Source organism: Mesoplodon mirus, assembly GCF_964341445.2.
Source record: "Mesoplodon mirus genome assembly, chromosome: 10".
NCBI classification, from domain to species: domain Eukaryota; kingdom Metazoa; phylum Chordata; class Mammalia; order Artiodactyla; family Ziphiidae; genus Mesoplodon; species Mesoplodon mirus.
Window position 1 is genome coordinate 101,020,173 of NC_138986.1, and position 20,705 is coordinate 101,040,877.

At 43.4% G+C, this 20,705-nt stretch overlaps 1 protein-coding gene across 1 annotated transcript in view; it reads left to right on the top strand.

Annotated features, from left to right (window-relative positions):
• Positions 1-20,103, top strand: part of LOC309811212 (protein FAM170A-like) — a gene marked incomplete at both ends in the record, with an annotated part of 78,545 nt that extends 58,442 nt beyond the window's left edge. The window contains one exon of the mRNA XM_082633800.1: positions 20,086-20,103. Within this exon, the coding sequence (XP_082489926.1) occupies positions 20,086-20,103 (18 nt within the window). The remainder of the gene's footprint in view (positions 1-20,085) is intronic.
• Between the last annotated feature and the right edge of the window lie 602 nt (positions 20,104-20,705).

Sequence of the window (20,705 nt, forward strand, 5' to 3'; positions counted from 1 at the left end):
GAATTCCAGATAAACAACAAGTAATTTTTCAGTATCCGTATGTCCCACATATTGTATGGTCCATACTTACAATAAAACTAAGTCAGGCCAAATACTGCATGGGAATACTTACACTAAAAAATTATTCTGGGTTTATCTGAAACTGAAATTTAACTGGGTGCCTTGTATTCTTCTTCGCTAAGACTGGCAACCCTTATATACTTACCACCAGCTGATGTATTATATATTTATTGTAGTTTTGTTTAGTGTGTGTCTTCCCCTACTAGAATGTGCAGCGTTACCAAAGACTACAACAATGGAAGAGTGCCGGATACACAGGAGTAGCTGCTTACTGAATCTTGGTGAATGAATGAATGAACACGCACCATAAATACAAGCCACACCATGTAATGAGGAAAAGTTACATGTCCCAGAATTCCTGACTTGTGAACAGAAACCATGCACACAAAGGACACAGACACAGATAGACACGTCTGCACTGTGCTCCCCATGCCAACCCCACACTTACCACAGACTTAACTGATACACATCACTCACTCTTCCCACACACTCACAGTCACCACCGAGGCCTACATTACCAACTAGACAGTGAGAGAATAAGTATTGATTGGAATTAAATCCTGGAGGATCCACTGGGAACCACACTCTCAACTGTGTGTATTCACTGCACCTGACACGTGTCACACACTCAGTAAATATTTGTGGACAGAGGACTGATGAACCCACCCTGAGCCTTTCATTCCTCCCTCAGGAATCTCGAAGTCACAAGAGGATCCCCCTCGGCTTGGATCCACTGTGGTGGCCCAAGGCTGCAGCCCAGGGGCCGGGGAGGTCTCCTCTGCCTCTAAATACTTCTTCTGTACTTCTACACCGTGCAAGCTCAGCTACGCTGGTAAGGGCGCGGGGCTCCTCAGGTGAGGGGGTGCTTGGCTGTGAGGCAGGAGGCACACAGATCCCAGGGAGGCTGAGAGGAAATCCAGGGTCATCAGAGGTGATGAGGGCTCTGTGGAGGAGCCTGGGCAGGATGCCTGAGCTGTTCCGAGGGCATGGATGCCAGCTGAGTCTTGGAGTGTGTGTGTGAATCCTGGTACTACCATGGTGGGGATGTCAAGGAGCAGGGGCCGGAAAGTTCTGGGCTTGAGGTGGAGGGAAGAGGGACCAGATTAAGCATCTTCAGAGGAAAATGTAGGCTTTGTCTTTTCCTTTGCTTCCAGAGAAGGACAGAGTTCTGCATCATACACCTCCAGCCTGAGAGCAGGACCATCCAGCTCAGGTGCACACAACTCACACATACACGCGCCCTCCAGGCACAGCCCTTCTCAGTGCACATCAACCCCAAGCACGTGCTCCACAGTACTCTCCTACACCACAGCCCCATTTCACAAGGAATGCACCACCGATATTCCCAAACTCACACTCCTCGTCGTACACGCATCCAGCCGCATCCCTCACATACTACAGCCCTCACCACCATACTCCACACCCCTGTATACAGACACCGCTCCTGTATCCCCCCCCACGCACATGAAAAGCCCACAGATGACACCAGATACACCACTCCGTCCTACGGCCAACAGACACCAAGCTCACGACATAGCTATGTAGTGCCAATGTCCCTCTCTCGTCTACCACACCTGCTCCCTCAGCTTCCGGCATGGCCCATGCATGTTATTACGATTTTAATTTCCTTTTTCAGGAATCCGGAGATTTCATCGAGACACTGCCCAGCCTAGACCACCCCTAGCCCAGGATCAGGAAGAAGGAGAGACCGCTTCCCCATCACACTGTGTCTCCTCCTCACCCTCTTCACCCTGTAAGAACTATCTGCACCCAGACAAAGAGGAAAGGGGCATGAAAATATACTACATGCAGGTACAAGTGAACAAGGGTGTCGCTGTCTCCTGGAAGACAAAGAAACCCTTGGAGTTGCCTGAAAAGCAGCTGAGGATAGAAGAAGTGACCCTTCCTGAGGATGTGTGTGCAGTAGCCACTGACCCCTCTTCTGATGTGTCCACCGAAAGCCTCCTGTCTGACAGTGAGCCCACTGGGGAGGAGAAAGAGTATGAGGAAAGGGCAGAGCCAGGCAGCCCATCAGGGCCACCTGCCGTCGAGGAGAGACCCAACGCCAAGACAGCGGACTGGATGCTGACCATGCAGACCGGCTTCAGGTGCATGGCCTGCTGCCGGGTCTTCCCCACCTTGGAGATCCTCCAGCAGCACGTGAAGTTCGGCGTCCTGCAGGGCTTCAGCTGCCGTGTCTTTCATCTCAACATGGCCCAGTGGATGGGCAATGTGGAATCCAAGAGCACCCTTGAGGAGGAGGACGAGGAGGAGGAGAAGGAGAACGGGGAGGAGGAGGAGGAGGAGGAGAAGGAGGAGGAGGAGGAGGAGGAGGAGGATGAAGAGAAGCAAGAAGAAAAGGAGAATGAGGGAGAGCAGCCCACGGGGGAAGGCCCCAGCCCAAAGAGACCCCGCAGGCAGGGTCTTTTCTCTCCTTTGAGTTCCAAACAGCAACTGAGATTCATGGGACAGAAGATCCTGGAAGACGGTGTGGCCGTCCCTTGGAAGAGGTAAGGCTTGAGGCTGGCAGTCTTCTGAGCCTATGTCACGAGGGCCCAGAGGAGTCTAAGGGAAGGGGCCGCACACATGTGCTGGTTTACCTAATGGCTCTGCAGTTGCATCAAATGGGACACACCCAGCACTAACAAAGGCATTGACCTCTGTTGACGTAAACAAGAAGGTGGAGCCTTTTCCTAGGAGTTTTCTCAGGGTCTGCACGATGGACCTCAACTCTTAGAGGACGTACTGCCAGCAGCTCCTTCTCGGCAGAGAGAGCCAGGAGTGGTCTCAAGAGAGGACAGGGGCCCTTGCAGGACCAGAACTTTGAGGTCTGAGAGCCTTGGGCCTGAGCCGAGATCTCACCCTGACCACTGGACCTAGCCTTCTGTGACAAAGGGGAATAGGAAAGAGAGTCACGTGGAAATGAGGTCCCCCGAGATATGGAAATGTTCCAGAACCTTCGTTCGTGGTAGTTGATCTGGAGCCAAGCTCACTGTGGTGTGTGTGGCTCTGAGCATTAAGGCAATGCTGGAGGGTAACCCTGACCAGCAGAGCTTGGAGTGCTTCTTGTCTCTTCCTGTTCTACCTCATTTGCTTTATCCCTTCCAGGGAGAAGAAAGGACCCTCGGGAGAGTAGCAGACAGAATGCCGTGGTCTGAAGGAGGATGAAGGGACCGGCACTCAGTCTAACATCATATGACAATAGAAGCGTCCTATGCAATAAAGGGCATTTTCCAAACCTTTCCTGGAGCTTTGATTTAATGACATTTTTCTATCTATGCATCTATCTGTCAGCTACATCTGTATCTTTCAATGTTTGTGAACAAGCTTTCACATAAGCACAAAAGACGTCCGCCAGCATTTTCCAGAAGAGGCCTGCAAGTTGCCTGGGACTCCTCACAAATAGGGAACGGCCACAACCCCTGCCACACAGACTATGTGCGTGGCCCTCCTGATGTACTCCCACTCTCTCTCTGAACTTCCCAACGTCTGAGATGAGGGTGCTGGCTGGAGGCAATGATCACGTGCAGGCTGAATCTTCTCCAGATTCTGATTCTCTTCCTGGGCATATCGTCCTCAAGCACAGTCTCCATGTCCCTGGCCACACTGATCTCTCTCCTTCAGTCCTTCCCTCCCTCCCTCTCCTGCCTCCCAGTGCAGAGAATACTTTTTTGCATTTGAGACGACATTTATTTTTTGCTCACAGAATTCTCACCTGTTCTACTGTGGCCTCCGTTGTGAACATTCCAAAGCTGAGAATTTTCTTTTTTTCTCCCTCATTTCTGCTGAGTCTTTACCTTCCTAATGCAGTGAGCTCACAGTGCCTAGCTGACTGGATGAGGGAAAAAAATCCAGGGAGCAAAGAGAAATAATAAAAGAATATATCAGTTAATTTTTCATAGTGTTATCCAACTACATATTTTTAAAATTTTGGAATAATATTAGGAATCTTCTATTTATAAAAAACTGAATTATGGGGCTTCCCTGGTGGAGCAGTAGTTAAGAATATGCCTGCGAATGCAAGGGACATGGGTTCGAGCCCTGGTCTGGGAAGATCCCACGTGCCACGGAGTAACTAAGCCCGCGTGCCACAACTACTGAGCCTGCGCTCTAGAGCCCGTGTGCCACATCAACCGAGCCCACGTGCCACGACTACGGAAGCCTGCGTGCCTAGAGCCCATGCTCCACAACAAGAGAAGCCACTGCAATGAGAAGCCCGTGCACCACAGCCAAGAGGAGCCCCGGCTCACTGCAACTACAGAACGCCCGCTAGCAGCAACAAAGACCCAATGCAGCCCAAAAAAATTAATTAATTTAAAAAAATTGAATTAGTTTCAAGGGTACAATGTATAAAAGTACAATAAAAGCCCCCCTTCATAATCCCCCAACCCCACTCTCAAGATGGAATAGATATGCTGTGATACAATTTATAGTCGTAGTACTACTACTCCTCCCACCACATCCGAAATCCTCTGAGCCAGGTGCAGCAGCTTCCTTTCACAATGCTAGGACCCGCCACAAGACAGATGATAATCCCTTTGGACATTTCAAGGAGCGGCACCAGGGGAACAGTTCCTGGGAAATGCCACTGACAGCTCAGAATATCCATGGCATTTCTAGAGCCTCGGCACTGCTCACGCTCTGGGAATGAAGGTCCAAAAAGCACATCGGAGAATGTTCATAGTTGTAAACAAGCTCCACCTTTGAAACACAATCTACATAGAACCACATATACAAGCCTGCACGATGGATGAAGCCAAGGTCTCCTCCATGATTTCCCTTCTGACCACCTTATTGTCTCCTCAACCATAAAAGGTGAACTTGAAACTCAGGACCTTGCCTTGTCACCAGAAACATCCAAGCTTGGATCAGTCTTTCTAAGACCAGATACTTGCTCTCTGAACTATTAGAGACTTGTCACATACACACAGGTAGAACAGGATTATTTCTATCTACCTGGGGACCTGGAGTCTTTCACATTGCTCCTGTTAAAACTCTCACAACAGCAAAACTTTACCTACAAAGGGTTCAAGCTATGACACTCCCAATTTCCACAAACCTCCTCAGCTCTTGTGAGTCACATGCAGCCAATTCCAGGAATTGGAAACATGGTTGTGAGGATGAAACTGACTTGGGGGCTCCCCTTGGATATGGTCTTCCAGACTTACCAAAAGGCCATTAAGAGGAAGGTTTACCCCACCTCAGGGAAACCCGAGGCAGTACTTGCAGTCAAGGGCTGGCCATGGCTTCTGAGCTACATCCAAAAAGAATTTCATACTGTACCTGGATCTGCTGAAGCCATTTCTGACTGTCCGAGAGCCAGCATGTACCGCTCCTCAACTGCCTCCATTGTGGATCATCAGTAGGGCTGTCAGATTTAGTAAATAAAAGTACAGGATACCCTGTTAAACTTGAACTTCACATGAATAATAAGTCATTATTTTTAGTATAAGTAGATCCTATGAACTATTTGGGGCATACTTATCTTCAAAATGTACTCGTTGTTTTTCAAACATTCATATTTAACTAAACAGCCTACATTTTATCTGTCAACCATACTCAGCAGAAATGATGGAGGCTCATAGAGATCCAGGAGACGCCTCAGCGCCTCCTCAGCTTTTATTTCTACGTCCTGGACAGCGAGCACGCACCTTCCACTCCCAGTCATTGGCTAGAATGGAGGATATTCTCTGTTTTAGAGCTTTTTCTACTTGTCATTGTTATAATCTTCCTTAGTTTAAAGAGATGTTTATTTTTCCCCAAACTTAATAGCTCATCCAAAAGTATTTCAAAGTTCATTAGACAAGGGAAAAACAACATGGTTCTGAAAAGTGAAGGAAACCGCCTGGTGTTTAGTCAAGAAGTAGTAGGGAGATTGAAAAAGCCAAACTTAATAAGCAGATCTCTCCAAGGGTATTTTCAGAGCTTGATACCCTCCCACACCCTGAAAATATTATTACATGAAGAATGTAGAACTGCTAACCAAATGTAAGGCTCCCATATGATTCTATCAAACTGCGGATGCTTCTTTACTAAGCAGTGAGCACACTTGCTGCCCCAGGGACCTTGGCAGTTGCAACGTAGGGCTCTTCCCTTTGGGATGGAAACAGCAAGTTTTCCTGTGGTCTACACACTGGCCCCCAAAATACTACTCTCCCAATACTTGTCAACTTTAAGTATTTTTCTACATATCTCCATTTTTCTGTTACTCTTTGGACTATATCCTAGACTTGACACTACCTAAATTGCATTCAAGAAGCTATTTTTAAAAGTTGGTAGGAAACCTTAAATCTATAGCTTGCAGTCCCTGGCTTACTTTCATCCAGGTGCATAAGGGTTTTCAAAAGTAGTCAGGTTAGTTACCCCATATCACAGCCCCACGCTTGTGTCACAGATATAAAAATGGAACATGATATTTAAGGTTTTAGTTGCCAAATCATCAAGCCTCCCAGACAGTGGCAATAGAGCAAAATGATTACAGAGGCATGGATTTTGATTTGCTCCAGTGTCTTGGGCAAGTCACTTGGCCTCTGTATTTATTTGTACTTATCTGCACTTATCTGTCACTTGGGGGTCATAATTGTACCTGGTCCATGGGTACGTTGTACAAATGATCTGTAAAGTAGTTACAAGAAACCGACACAGAGTAAGCACTCCACAGACATTGGCTATTAGCTATTGGAAATAGTTCTCCGTGAAACAGATGACTTTATCAGTGGATGACTCGGTGGGAGACAGTGAATCACAGAATCACAGCATGTTGAAAGTGACCTAGTTCACACTCTTATGTGAAAAGAAGAAAAGTGTGCATGGGTAGAAAATGTCTGAAACTTTACCTAACAAATAGTTCATCATGTTAGCATGGAGGATTAGAATAAATCAGGAAAGGAGGAAAGAAAAACTTGAGTGTCATTCAATTTCTCTATCATTTGTGTTTCTACACTGAGACTCTGAATACACTGGAAGTGCAATTTTTTTTTAATGTGGCGGGATAAAGGTTTTCAAGTTTTCCTGATCCATCCGTATTATTATCTCAGAATTGCTGGCAGTTCTTGCCATCTTCGGATCTACACCCATTTGAATCAGTGGTCAAGGAGGCCGAGTTCCTTGACAAGTAGGCCGCGAGAGAACAGTTTCCCTGGAGCCGTTGCAGTGCTGAGGAAGTCTAGCTCTCCCCCAAGGAGGTGTGCTGTGCGTTGCCCCGCGCTCGGCATACACAGGGTGACTGACTGGGAAGGGCTTCCGGGCCCGGATGCCGCTGAGCAGGCCAGTGGAGCCTGCCGGTATTCAGTGGTCTTGCAGGGAACAGGGTGCAAACGCGAGGGTCCTGGGTGTCCTGAACGGTGCACGACCTAGAAAAGAAAGCACAACTGCGACGGAGGCCTCTTGGAAGGTGCTGCATGCCTCCGCTTCAGCAGGGCAATAAAGCGACTCTCCTCGAGGCAAGGGCTGACGTTCGGTCTCCAGCTAGGTCTAGAGCAGAGCAGCGTGAGCTCCCAGCCAGGCCCTGGGCGCACCCGGTTTCACCAGGGAGAGCTCACTTCCTTCCCAGAGCCATGCTTACCGTGACGAGAGGCCCGTCAGAAAGGGCGTCTCTCCGTGTAATTCAAGGCCCGACCGAGGGAGCTTTCAAACTGGGAAAGACGGCCTGTGCCTTCAGGCCCGCATTTCAAGCCAGACAGGCAGGAAACGTAAGCTGGGGATTCCACAAGCCACAAACCACGCAAGGTACACAGTGGGCCCTTCCCTGAATCCACTTGTTTACGCAGGGTGTTCTGCGTGGAGCGAACGGCCTCAACCAAGGCAGGCTCTCGTTCGGCCTCTAAGCGTCTGCCTCTTCCGAAAGACCGAAGCGTTGCCTGAAGAGCCCTGCTTTAGTCGCCGCTGCAGTGCAAGCTGACTTTCTCCGTGAGGAGAGTGACTTTCCAACCGAGGTGCCAGAGGGCGTTCCAAGCAGACTCTTTCCTCAGGGCAGCCGAGAGACGGTCAATGTGGAAACCTTCCAGGGCACGGTGGACTGGCTAGAAATGCGTTCCGGATGCTGTTGGCGTGCCGAGGAATCGGAGCCGTCCCCTTTCAAAGCGCTGGGTGTGGTCCTTCCCTCGGCGTACACAGTAGCCCCTCTCTCAAGGACCTAGGGGCCTGGGTGTGGCACAGCATGCCCACGGGGGCCGGGGGTTTCCGCAGGGCAAAGGCTGCGCACCTGAAGCGTCTAGGACTCCCGAAAAGGGCAGCACCGTTCAAATAAAGCACGGCAGGGACTAAGACCTCAGAGAGCTTGCTGTATGCTCCGTTCCTGCAGGGAGACTCAAAGCCTTTCTCGAGGCAGGCCCTCAAGTGGCCGTTCCCTGTAGTCCTACGGCCTGACAGGATGAGCTCCCATCACGGCTCTGGAAGCACCCTGATTATTTAGAGAAAATTCCTTCTCTTCCCCGAGCCCTGCGTCCAGGACCTAGAGGCCCCTCAGAAACGGTGTTATGCAGGTGGTTTCAAGGCAGCATGAGGGGAGCTTTCACGATGGGAAGACGAGGCTTCTGCCCTCAGAGCCCCGCTTTCAGTGAACCCGCGTTTCAGCTCCTTGCGATTTCTGGTAAGTGCACAGGGACACTAGCTACACACTCGCTCCTTCCCTGAATCCGCTTTTCTTCACCGGGTGTTCTGCATGGAGCCAACTCCCTCATGCAAGGAACCCTCTAGGTAGGCTCTACGGGGCCTTAGCCTCTACCTGAAGGCCTGCAGTGTAAGAGGAAGCACTGTACTTTAGGGGCAGCGGGAACGCAAGCTGACTTTCTCCCACAGGTATGGTGCCCTCGGCGAAGGGTTCCTAGGAGGCCTGCGAAGCAGACTGTTTTCCTAAGGGCAGCTCAGACAGGGGCAAGGAGGCCGAGTTCCTTGACAAGTAGGCCGCGAGAGAACAGTTTCCCTGGAGCCGTTGCAGTGCTGAGGAAGTCTAGCTCTCCCCCAAGGAGGTGTGCTGTGCGTTGCCCCGCGCTCGGCATACACAGCGTGAGTGACTGGGAAGGGCTTCCGGGCCCGGATGCCGCTGAGCAGGCCAGTGGAGCCTGCCGGTATTCAGGGGTCTTGCAGGGAACAGGGTGCAAACGCGAGGGTCCTGGGTGTCCTGAACGGTGCACGACCTAGAAAAGAAAGCACAGCTGCGACGGAGGCCTCTTGGAAGGTGCCGCCTGCCTCCGCTTCAGCAGGGCAATAAAGCGACTCTCCTCGAGGCAAGGGCCGACGTTCGGTCTCCAGCTACGTCTAGAGCATAGCAGCGTGAGCTCCCAGCCAGGCCTCCCAGCACACCTCCTTGGGGAGAGCTAGACTTCCTCAGCACTGCAACGGCTACAGGGAAACTGTTCTCTCGCGGCCTACTTGTCAAGGAACTCGGCCTCCTTGCCCCTGTCTGAGCTGCCCTTAGGAAAACAGTCTGCTTCGCAGGCCTCCTAGGAACCCTTCGCCGAGGGCACCATACCTGTGGGAGAAAGTCAGCTTGCGTTCCCGCTGCCCCTAAAGTACAGTGCTTCCTCTTACACTGCAGGCCTTCAAGTAGAGGCTAAGGCCCCATAGAGCCTACCTAGAGGGTTCCTTGGATGAGGGAGTTGAATTAAAAAAAATTCTCTGTTTTATAGCTAGTCTCATCTCTATCATATTTGCCAAATATTGCTTATTTTTTTGATCTTTGTAAAGAACAAGCTTTTGGTTTTATTTGTCAAGTTTACTGCTTTTCTTCTCTATTTTTGACTTTCCTCTTGATTAATTTTGTCCTTCCACTCTTTGGGATTTACCTTGTTCTTTTTCTATGTCTACTGTCCATTTCCTGTAGCTTCAAGAGCCATTTTCAACAACTCAATGAACTCTGCCGGCTATGTCATGGCCACTTCATCATACGCTATTAAAACTTAATCTCATACACTGGTTGAAGTCTCAGCAGTCTTATTTTGCTTTCAAAATTGTTCTATGTCTTTGGATCCTTCTTCTTCTCCTAAATTAGCACTATCATCAGGGAAAATTCTAGTGGGCCTAGAATTCTAGGCTTGCCTTTCCTGCAGTTTCATAATCAAAGAAAAAACTTTTCCACCCTTTTTTTGATGTTGATCGAAAATTTCGCAACACTTCTTTGCACTGTATTCAAATCCCAAAATATAAGCAAGCCTTCATACACACAGGTTCACTGAAATGTCATAATTTTAAACTATGTATGACCTTGAACAATGACCTTTCCAGATACTCCACTCTCTTACTAGGTGTTCAGTCTTTTTCATTCCTACAACATCTTTTACACATGGTCGATTTGTGTCATAAGTTCCTCCTCACTCCCACTTCTGAGTATATATCCAAAGGAAACATCATCATGATTTGAAGAGATATCTGTACTCCCTTGTTCATTGTAGCATTATGCACAAGAGCCAAGGTATGGAAAAAACCTAAGTGTCCATAGTAGATTAATGGATAAAGGAAATATGATATATATATACAATTGAATATTATTCAACCTTAAAAAAGAAGAAAATCCTATCATTTAAGTCAAAATGGATAAAACTGGAGGACACTATGCTAAGTGAAATAAGACAAAGACAAATAGTGCAGGATGTCACTTATATGTGGACTCTAAAAAAATAGTGAAATATATCAACTCTTCCCTCCCTGGACATTTTCCTCAGCAGAATCTAGCAGCCTCTACTATGAGTCTTATCTTTTTTTTTTTTTATTGTTTGTACCAGATCACAACCCCAGGGAACCTATGTATTTACCGATGTGTATCTACATTATAGTTTACCATTGTTCTTTTTCTTTGTAATTCATTCCTTCCACTTCTGGCATCAGAACCTCATTTTTACTTTGGAGAAGTCCTCGTGATTCAGGTAGGCTGTGTGTCTCCTCCCTAGGCTGTGTGACTTGCGGCTGGCTAGACACAGTGTTTCACATATACTCTATATGTCTTAAGTACTTACTTCTCTGTTTTCCATCATTTTCCCTCCAAATTTTTGTGTATTTATTTTTAATTGACATTTGTATTCCTTTCTTTTGTTTGACTAAGGTACTGTTCAACCAATCTTCTGAGTGCTTAATTTCAACTTTTTTAATTCTAGAAGTTTCTTTTGGTTGCATTTCAGATAATTTTTGCTTAAATTGTACATGTTGTCCTTTTTTTAATACATTAATCATAATTTTAAATAATAGTTTCATTTAGATATAATTTACTTTCCATATTATTTAAAGTGTACAATTTAATGTGTTATGCATCTACCACCACAATCCATTTTAGAACTTTCATCCACCCCCCAAAAGAAAAAGAATCTATTATAGGTCACTCACTCTCTCATTTCTCCAAACCCTAGGCAGCCACTAATATACTTTGTTTCTACAGATTTGTCTAGACTGGACATTGCATACAAATGGAATCATACAATTACTTAGCATGTTTTTTTAAGGTCCATCCATGTTGTAGCATGCATCAGTACTTGATTTCTTTTTATGGCTGAATAATATTCCATGGTGTGGATATTACTATGTTTCATTTATCCATTCATAGTAAATGGCCATTTGGTTATTTCCACTTTGGGGCTCTTATGAATAATAATGCTGCTCTGGTTGGATTTATGTGCAAGTTTTGTATGCAGGTCTAGATTTGTTTTTTAAATTAACACACTATTTAGGAGAAGTTTCTGGTTTACAGAAAAATTAAGCAGAAAGGACAGAGTTCTCATACCTCCTTACCTCTCTAGCCAGTTTCCCCTATTATTAACATCTTACATTAGCATAAGACATTTGTTATAGTTAATGAACCAATATTGATACATTATTACTAACTAATGTCCATGGTTTACTTTAGACTTCACTCTTTGTTTTGTACATTATATGATTTTTGACAAATGTGCAATAACCTGTATCCACCATTACAAAACCATACACAGGAATTTCTTTGCCTTTAAAATTCCACGCTTCACCCATCCTTTTCTCCCTCCCCACAACCTCTGGCAACCACTGATCTTTTGACTGTCTCCACACTTTTGCCTTTTCCTAAATTTCATATAGTTGCAATCATATAATATGCATATAGCCTTTGCAGATTGGCTTTTTTTCACTTAGCAATATGCATTCAAGCTTCTTCCATGTCTTTTCATGGCTTCATAGCCTTTTCTCTTTATTGCCCAATGCTATTCCTTTGTACCGATATACCATAGTTTGTTTATCCATTCACCTATTGAAAAACATCTTGGTTGATTTCAAGTTTTGGCAATTATGAAAGAAACTGTTATAAACATCCATGTGCAGGTTTTTATGCAGACATAACTTTTCAGTTCCTATGGGTAAATACCAAAGAGCATGATTACTAGATCACTGTATGGTAAAAGTATGTTTCGTTTTGTAAGAAACTGCCAAGTATCCTGCTAGCAACAAATGAGAATTTCAGTTGTTCTGCATCGTCAACAACTTTGGTATTTCATTATTTGAATTTTAGCCATTTGAATAGGTGTGTAGTGGTATCTCGTTATTGTTCTAAATTAAAATTCCCTGATGACATGGAATGTGTAGCATCTTTTCATATGCTTATTTGCCATGTGTCTGTTTTGTTTTGTTTTTTAACCAACGCCTACTAACCCTTGTCCTCCTGTGTCTATTTATATTGCCTTTTTTCTTTCTTTCTTTCTTTTTTTTTGAGCTTTTGAGCATTTAGTCTTTTTCCTGGTATGTCCAATTATTTTTATATTAAAATTGGGCTTAACTTATTTTAGGAAACTGTAAAGATACCTCCATATTCTGGATGTTGTTATCGTTCTCTTGAAAAGATTTCCTTTTGCCCATGGCAGACAGTCACTATAGGGACTGGAAACCTTAGTCCATTCTCAGTTTGAGCTCATTCAAAGCTGTTTTTCAGTCTGTGTGAAGGGTGTTCTATTTCTGTCTTGTCCTTCCTCTACGGGTGTTGCCCTTTGGGATTACCATGTGAAAGCCTGGATTCTCCCTATTCCCAACTACCCTTGTATTTGTTAGGCTTTACATGTAATGGTTCCCCCAGCCCTCTGAGACTAAGGATATGTGTAGCTTGTCATTCCATTAGTTGTTGCTTTTAGCTTGAGCTCTTGCCGTTTGGCTTCTGTGGTTACAGTCTTTTGAACTCCTTGGCTTTTCAGCTCCTAGGCTGTATGAGTTGAATCAGCAAATGCCCCAAGGAGAAAAGCTGCACCAAATGTCAAGCTTGCATCTGTGTTTCCCTTCTCTCCAGAACTTGGCCCACATGTCTTGGTGTCTCTCTAACATTCAGATGCTGGCGAACAGATGTTTTCTTACTGTATCCAGGTTTTCTAAAATTTCTTTAGACCTCACCTGATCTTATGTTATTATTGAAGTATCATCTCAATTATCCCTAGGAAGAAAATGTACAATTTTATGTTTTTCAAATTTTCTATATTACCTCAGTTTCTGTAGAGACCTTTTACCTGATTGTTCAGTCTAGTTCCTGTGTTACCAGTGAGATGGAGATAGGTGGAGTCTAAGAATATTGGGGGGAAAATCACTGATGAATGATATGGCTCGTTCTTTTTGTTTATCCTCTCCTTATTTACCCTGGCAGCCTACATTTGCCCTTCTTGATTTGACCCAGTTGCCCAAATAAGCAACCCACTCTGGCAAAGACCTGACTTTACTCTCATAAATGTCTGCATGATAGGATAAGTTAGATGATGGACACCATGCCAAAGTTCTTTCTGTGACCAGTCAGAATGGCCATCATCAAAAAACCTACAAACAATAAATGCTGGAGAGGGTGTGGAGAAAAGGGAACCCTCTTGCACTGTTGGTGGGAATGTACATTGATACAGCCACTATTGAGTACAGTATGGAGGTTCCCTAAAAAACTAAAAATAGAACTACCGTATGACCCAGCAATCCCACTACTGGGCATATACCCTAATAAAACCATAATTCAAAACGAGACATGTACCACCATGTTCATTGTGGCAGTATTTACAATCGCCAGGACATGGAAACAACCTAAGTGTCCATCGACAGATGAATGATAAACAAGATGTGGCACATATATACAGTAGAATATTACTCAGCCATAAAACGAAATGCAATTGAGTTATTTGTAGTGAGATGGATGGACCTAGAGACTGTCATACAGAATGAAGTAAGTCAGAAAGAGAAAACCAAATACCGTATGCTAACACAGATATATGGAATCTGAAAAAAAAAATTCTTCTGAAGAACCTAGGGGCAGGACAGGAATAAAGATGCAGACGTAGAGAATGGACTTGAGGACACGGGGAGGGGGAAGGGTAAGCTGGGATGAAGTGACAGAGTGGCTTGGACATATATACACTCCCAAATGTAAAATACAAACTAGTGGGAAGCAGCCACATAGCACAGGGAGATCAGCTCGGTGCTTTGTGACCACCTAGAGGTGTGGGGTAGGGAGGGTGGGAGGGAGACACAAGAGGGAGGAGATATGGGGATATATGTATATGTATAGCTGATTCACTTTGTTATAAAGCAGAAACTAACACAGCATTGTAAAGCAATTATACTCCAATAAAGATGTTAAAAAAACGAAAAGTTAGAGAGTAAAAAAATTCAAAAGAATTAGCCACACTCCTCCAACAGATTCTCTAACATTTAGCAGAACAGAATTCTGCGAACAGATGTTCACAGATTCAACACTGAATCTGGTTTATGAGGAGAAGACAAGTCAACTTGAAAGTGGATCAGAGATGACAACATTTCTTTTCCATGTGCCTGCTTTGGAGCCATATTTATGCTGACCACTCAAAACCTTCCTCTTGAGTATTCTGTGATATATTAGAACCAGGAATAAGGGGTGTTAGTGCTGGAAGGGTCAGCCAGTGGTCTGCGATTTAATTCACATATCCTTTCTGCACCAGACTCTTTAAGATCATTGAGTTAGCCTAAGAATTTTGAAGCTGTAGAATTCAAGACAGTACATTACAATAGGCCAATATTACTATTCTCCTGCTCTGACATTCTCCACTGATGGACAGATGAAGGAGAAGGAAGGGCAGTCACCAGTAAGTGAGAGTAAATGAAACTGGAATATTATAATTCAGTATCATTTGAGTGACGGAATTGGCTGGCAGAGTGTTCTCCAGTTAAGGGTGAGGGAAGATTAATTCTGCACATGACACCACTACTGTGTTTATACAAGTCTACTGGGACAGTTGTTTGCCTTGAATTGTTTTCTTCATTCATTTCAGTCAGAGAGTTGTGTTGACTGATTTTCCTTTTTGATGTATGAAATACCTGTTTGACTGAATTTACCATTTGATTTACACTCATGCACTGTAAAAATGATACATTAGTCAAATTGGATTGGCAGGTATGAAAATGTTTACCCCAGAACTAGACAGAAATATAATATTGCCTTCTACAGAAATTAAGTCATATGCCCTGGATTTTGGGGAAATGTTCCAATTTTAACTATTTTGCCACGTTTCAAAAATGTAGGGCCACTGATCTCATAGTAAAAATAAGAAGATCTGTGAAGTCCAGAAAAACATAGTTTTGTGTGACTCTGACAATCACATAACACAAGAGAAATAACTATTATGATAAATTTTACTGAGTTTCATACTTATCAAGAGGTGTTTCTAGGTTAAACTTTTGAGTCTTATTCTAAAAGTTCTTTAGGGGGCTTCCCTGGTGGCGCAGTGGTTGAGAATCCGCCTGCCGATACAGGGGACACGGGTTCGTGCCCCGGTCCGGGAAGATCCCACATGCCACGGAGCGGCTGGGCCCGTGAGCCATGGCCGCTGAGCCTGCGCGTCCGGACCCTGTGCTCCGCAACGGGAGAGGCCACAACAGTGAGAGGCCCGCGTACCGCAAAAAACAAAACAAAACAAAACAAACAAAAATAAGTTCTTTAGGAACAAACACTTCAAATATATTCATAGAAAACCCTCTTTATTTATAATTCCATTCTTCCAATATTTATAGTTACTATGACAGACCATTTCTCCACGACCCATCCCATGATTCTCTGCTCCTATCAAACATTTGGAAATTGGTGGCATGAGCAGGAAAGTGAAGCAATTTTTGAGATTATTGAATAATGCTGATTTTATAAAGACTGCTTTCTTCCATAGTTGACAAACTTATGATGGTACCGACGGTTGGATACTACTCTTAGAGATGAAAAAGGTCTTAAGGAATCTTCCGTATTCCATTCACCAATCTGTGTTCTTGTTGAAAGCAAAGTTAATTCCTTTCAAAATTAACATATTAGCTTAATAATAATTTTTAATCTTAAAATAATCTATCTGTGAGAATGGGAAGTTTGGGTAGGAAAAAGTGACAGAAGATGGGACAAAAAGAATTCATAGAAAGATAAAACAGAATTTTTAAAATAGTGGGTATGAACTTCTGTTTCCAACTATATCAGTTTACCTTAGGCCAGATAAATCATAAGCAACATTGGACTGTGAGCTACTGAGGTAGCCATTACCTAGAAAAGTAAAATAGAGAAAGAAACTCACTGAAGTGAGAACAATATTCTGCACATGCTTTTTCTAGCCCAGTCATTTAGAAACTACTGATGAAGAGCAAAAGTCTGAGAAACCAAATGTGGCTCCTAAGAGATAGAAAAGCCAGTAGATCTTAGGACAATGTCATAGGAGTAAGGAAACCAGAGTTGGAATTGAGAAATAAAAAGGCAGCTAGAATTTTAAGGACCAAAATCACAAAGAGAGTAAAGATTCAGAGAACGGAGCTGGATTCAACAACAGTGTTCCCTTGCAGTATTTTCCATGCATAATAGGTAGACAAGGCAAGATGCTAAGAAGTCAAACAAAAGCTAACTGAAGTCAAAGCAAAGAATTAGTTGGCTCATAATGCTGAAGAGACAAAATTGGGGTTCAGAACCTATGAAAGATTTGTGGCCCAATGGAAAGCTAATGATATGAATTAGGACATTGAAAGTCTCTACATATGTGTGTGTGTGTATGTGTGTCTGTGTTTGTGTGTGTGTGTGTGTGTCTGTGTGTTAGGAAGGTTGATGAAACATCTACACTGAACCTTATAAAGAAGGAATATGAGTATGAATTTGGTCCAGTGACTGAAGTGATCTTCCCCTCTACTCCCTACCTAAGAATAGGAAATTCTCTCCTCAAGAAAATACAGTTGACCCTTGAACAAGGTAGGCGTTAGAGACGCTGACTCCCTGTACAGTCAAAAATCCACATATAACTTTATGGTCGGCCCTTCTTATCTGTGGTTCCGAATGTGAGGATTCAGCCAACCACAGATCATGTAGTACTGTATTATTTATTGAAAAAAAATCCATGTGTAAGTGGACCTGTGCAGTTCAAATCCAGGTTGTTCAAAGGGCAACTGTAATGTCATTCAGATTCTCTACAACTTGTCATATCCCAAGTCTGGTATTCACTGAAGAACCACCAAGACTACCAAGAAAAGGAGAATTAGAATAAAAAACAAAACAGAATCAGAATCATAGATGACCTAAACATTAAAGTTCATACATATTTTGGTAAATATTATCAAGTTCAAGAAAATAGATGACAAGGTGGAGAACTTAACTTCACAACTAGAAACTATAAACTGATTGAAGTTGAACTGATGGAATTAAAAATTATATGAAATTTAAAACTCGGTAGTGGATTGGACACAGGTAAAGAGAGGTAAGTGAACTGAAGATAGAATAGTAACAATATTAAGACTAAAGCATGGGAAACGAAAAGAATAAAAAGTACACAAAAGCGCATTTGAGACATATGGGCCACAGTAAACATTTTTATCATATGTGTAAACTGGAGTCCAAAGAAAAAAGGAGAGAGAGATTGGGATGAAAACAATATTTCAGAAATATTAACAGCTGAGAGTTCTCTAAAACTAAAAAGAATATATGGAGCCATAAATTCAGTAAGCACTAAAAAATGCAACAAGAACAAATACAAAGAAAACCACACCTAAGATCACCACAGTACAATTCATTAATAGTAAAGAAAATCATGACATTTTAAAAGAAGCCTGAGGAAAAAGAGAGAGATTACTTTCAAAGGAATAATAGGATTAAGATTACAGCTTTCTTCTCAATGAAACTGACTGGATAATAGAAAATAATGGAATAACATTTTTAAGTGCTAAAGAAAAGAACTGCCCATTGGGAATTCTAGAGGCAGAGAAAATGTTGTTTGGAAGGAAAGATGAAATAAGGAAATTTGCAGACAAACAAAATTTAGAAAATATGTTCTCATCAGAACTGACTGAATTAAATTATAAAGGGATACCCGCAGGCTGAAGGAAGATTATCACAGACGAAAATAAGGACTTTATAAAGAACTATGTATAACAGAAAGGATAAATAAGTGGATAAACCTAAATAAAATCTAACTGCACAAAAGAGTAATAAAAGTATATCAAAAATTAGAATGCATTCAAACAAATGGAAGAGGAAAAAGTAGTAAAAGAAATTTAAGATCTCAGCATTGCTTGAGAAGCAGTAAAAGAGCTAATAAGTCATGGTACATGTGTAACTGCTACTTATGTAAAAATAACAAGCTAATACAAGGGAAAATGGAATTTGAAGAAATCTAAAAGGAAGAAAGAAGAGCAGAAGGAACATAACAAGGTGAGACAAATAGTAAACGAGGAGTAAACGGTCTATAAGAAAATACATTAACTGTAAATACTCAAATTAAAGGACAAGGATTATTGAAACAAAAAACCTAATTCTATGCCACCTACAAGAGACAAGAGTCAGATTGAAAATTAAAGGATTCAAAAATGATGTCGTAACAACAATAAGTAAAATTGAAGAAGATTTTTTAATGTTAACATAGATTTGAAAGCAAAAAGTATCACTGGTGATAAGGCAGGATAATAAAACCCACTGTTACTTTACAAGCAATATATTATAAATCTACACTTCAATGCAATAGATGAAAGGAAATTCCAAAAAACTAAGTAGAAATAGAAAAATCTAAATTACCTAGATCAGTAACATAGAACCACAGCAACAAATCAGCAGATTAGAGAAGATCTGCATAACATCATTAATAACTTTGGCCTAAGTTTACATAAAACACGGCACCAACAATGATGGAATATATACATTATGCAGAAATTTTTAGGTGCACATGGCACATTTATAAAATTGACTATATTCCGGTTATAAAACAAGACTCCGAATAAGCAAGAAATTTAAAAATATATAACCAATATTTTACCAAATAGTTGGATATTAAAAACATACTTCTGATTATTATGTAGGTCAAAGATAAAGTCGCAATGGGAATTAGAATTTTATTAATTGAATGATAATGAAAACATGCCATAACAAAACCTGTGGGTTGCAAATAAAGCTGTGGTCACAGAGAAGTTTATGTATTCAAATTATATTCTCTAAATGTAAAAGGGAAAGGAATAAAGCAACTAGAAGATCACCTATCACCCTGAGGTAGGCAGCTCCTGGACTGTACCTGGTGGGGAAGGCAGGGCAGAACTTCAGGAGGCCAGCTGAGAGCACGGTGAACACCATGTCAGGAGCAGTCTCCAAGAAAGGGCACTTAATGTACAAAGGGATGACTAAAATATATTTAAGAGCTAGCACCTGACTCCTCTTAAGGATGACTTAACGTTGCTGGGGAAAAAATAAGAAGTGCTCGATGTAGAAGGTAAATAGCTTTATAATTCCCAGGAGCATCTTGGTACCAGGACCACACAATGAAGAACTTGGAGTCCCCGTGGCTAATCCAGCAGAGAGAAAAGGAGAAACAGAGATGCGAGAGAAACTAAAGGGAACTCTTGGTGCAATTTGGTGCTGCTGCAGGCCCAAGTCCAGGTGTGTGCTCTCTAGCTCCCCATCTTAAATAAAAGCCACCATGTTCCTCAGTCCTTCAGGTACTTAGAATTTCTCTTTAGAACCTGAAAATGGGGTCAGGTTTCCTGTCTGCATTGCTACAGTACAAAATAGAGGCAGGATGTCTGAAATAGTTCTCCATCTGGCAGAGGAGGCCTTGAAGCTGTGAGCCACTCACTGCAAACCAGCAGGACATGAAGGATTCTTGAGCAGATCTGAAGCTACTGGGAGGCCTTTCAGGAGTTAAATCCCATAGTAGGTACTGTACCTTCAATTCTCCCTCTCTTTCCAGTCTTCCTCCACTCCCATGGGGGCCCAAAGGGGCTAAATGAGCACTCTTTGACTTGTACTCGGTGGTCCCAGAACTTGACTTGGGCTTGGAGACTTCCATGAAAAGTCTGCCTTCCACCTACTGGCTTGGGTTTCTTTTTTCTTTTCTTTTTTTTTTTTTTGCGGTACGCGGGTCTCTCACTGTTGTGGCCTCTCTCGTTGCGGAGCACAGGCTCCAGACACGCAGGCTCAGTGGCCATGGCTCATGGGCCCAGCCGCTCCGCAGCATGTGGGATCCTCCCAGACCGGGGCACGAACCCGTGTCCCCTGCATCGGCAGGCAGACTCTCAACTACTGCGCCACCAGGGAAGCCCGTGGCTTGGGTTTCTTGGTCTCTCTGCTCCAGGCTAATCCCTTCAACCTGATTTTTCCATTTCTGCCAATAATCCCCCTCTCCAGACCTTCCTAATGCTCTTCTGGGGTGGGAGGAGACTTACTGAGGGCAATGTTTATTTCTAGAGGGAGAGGTGACCACATGACT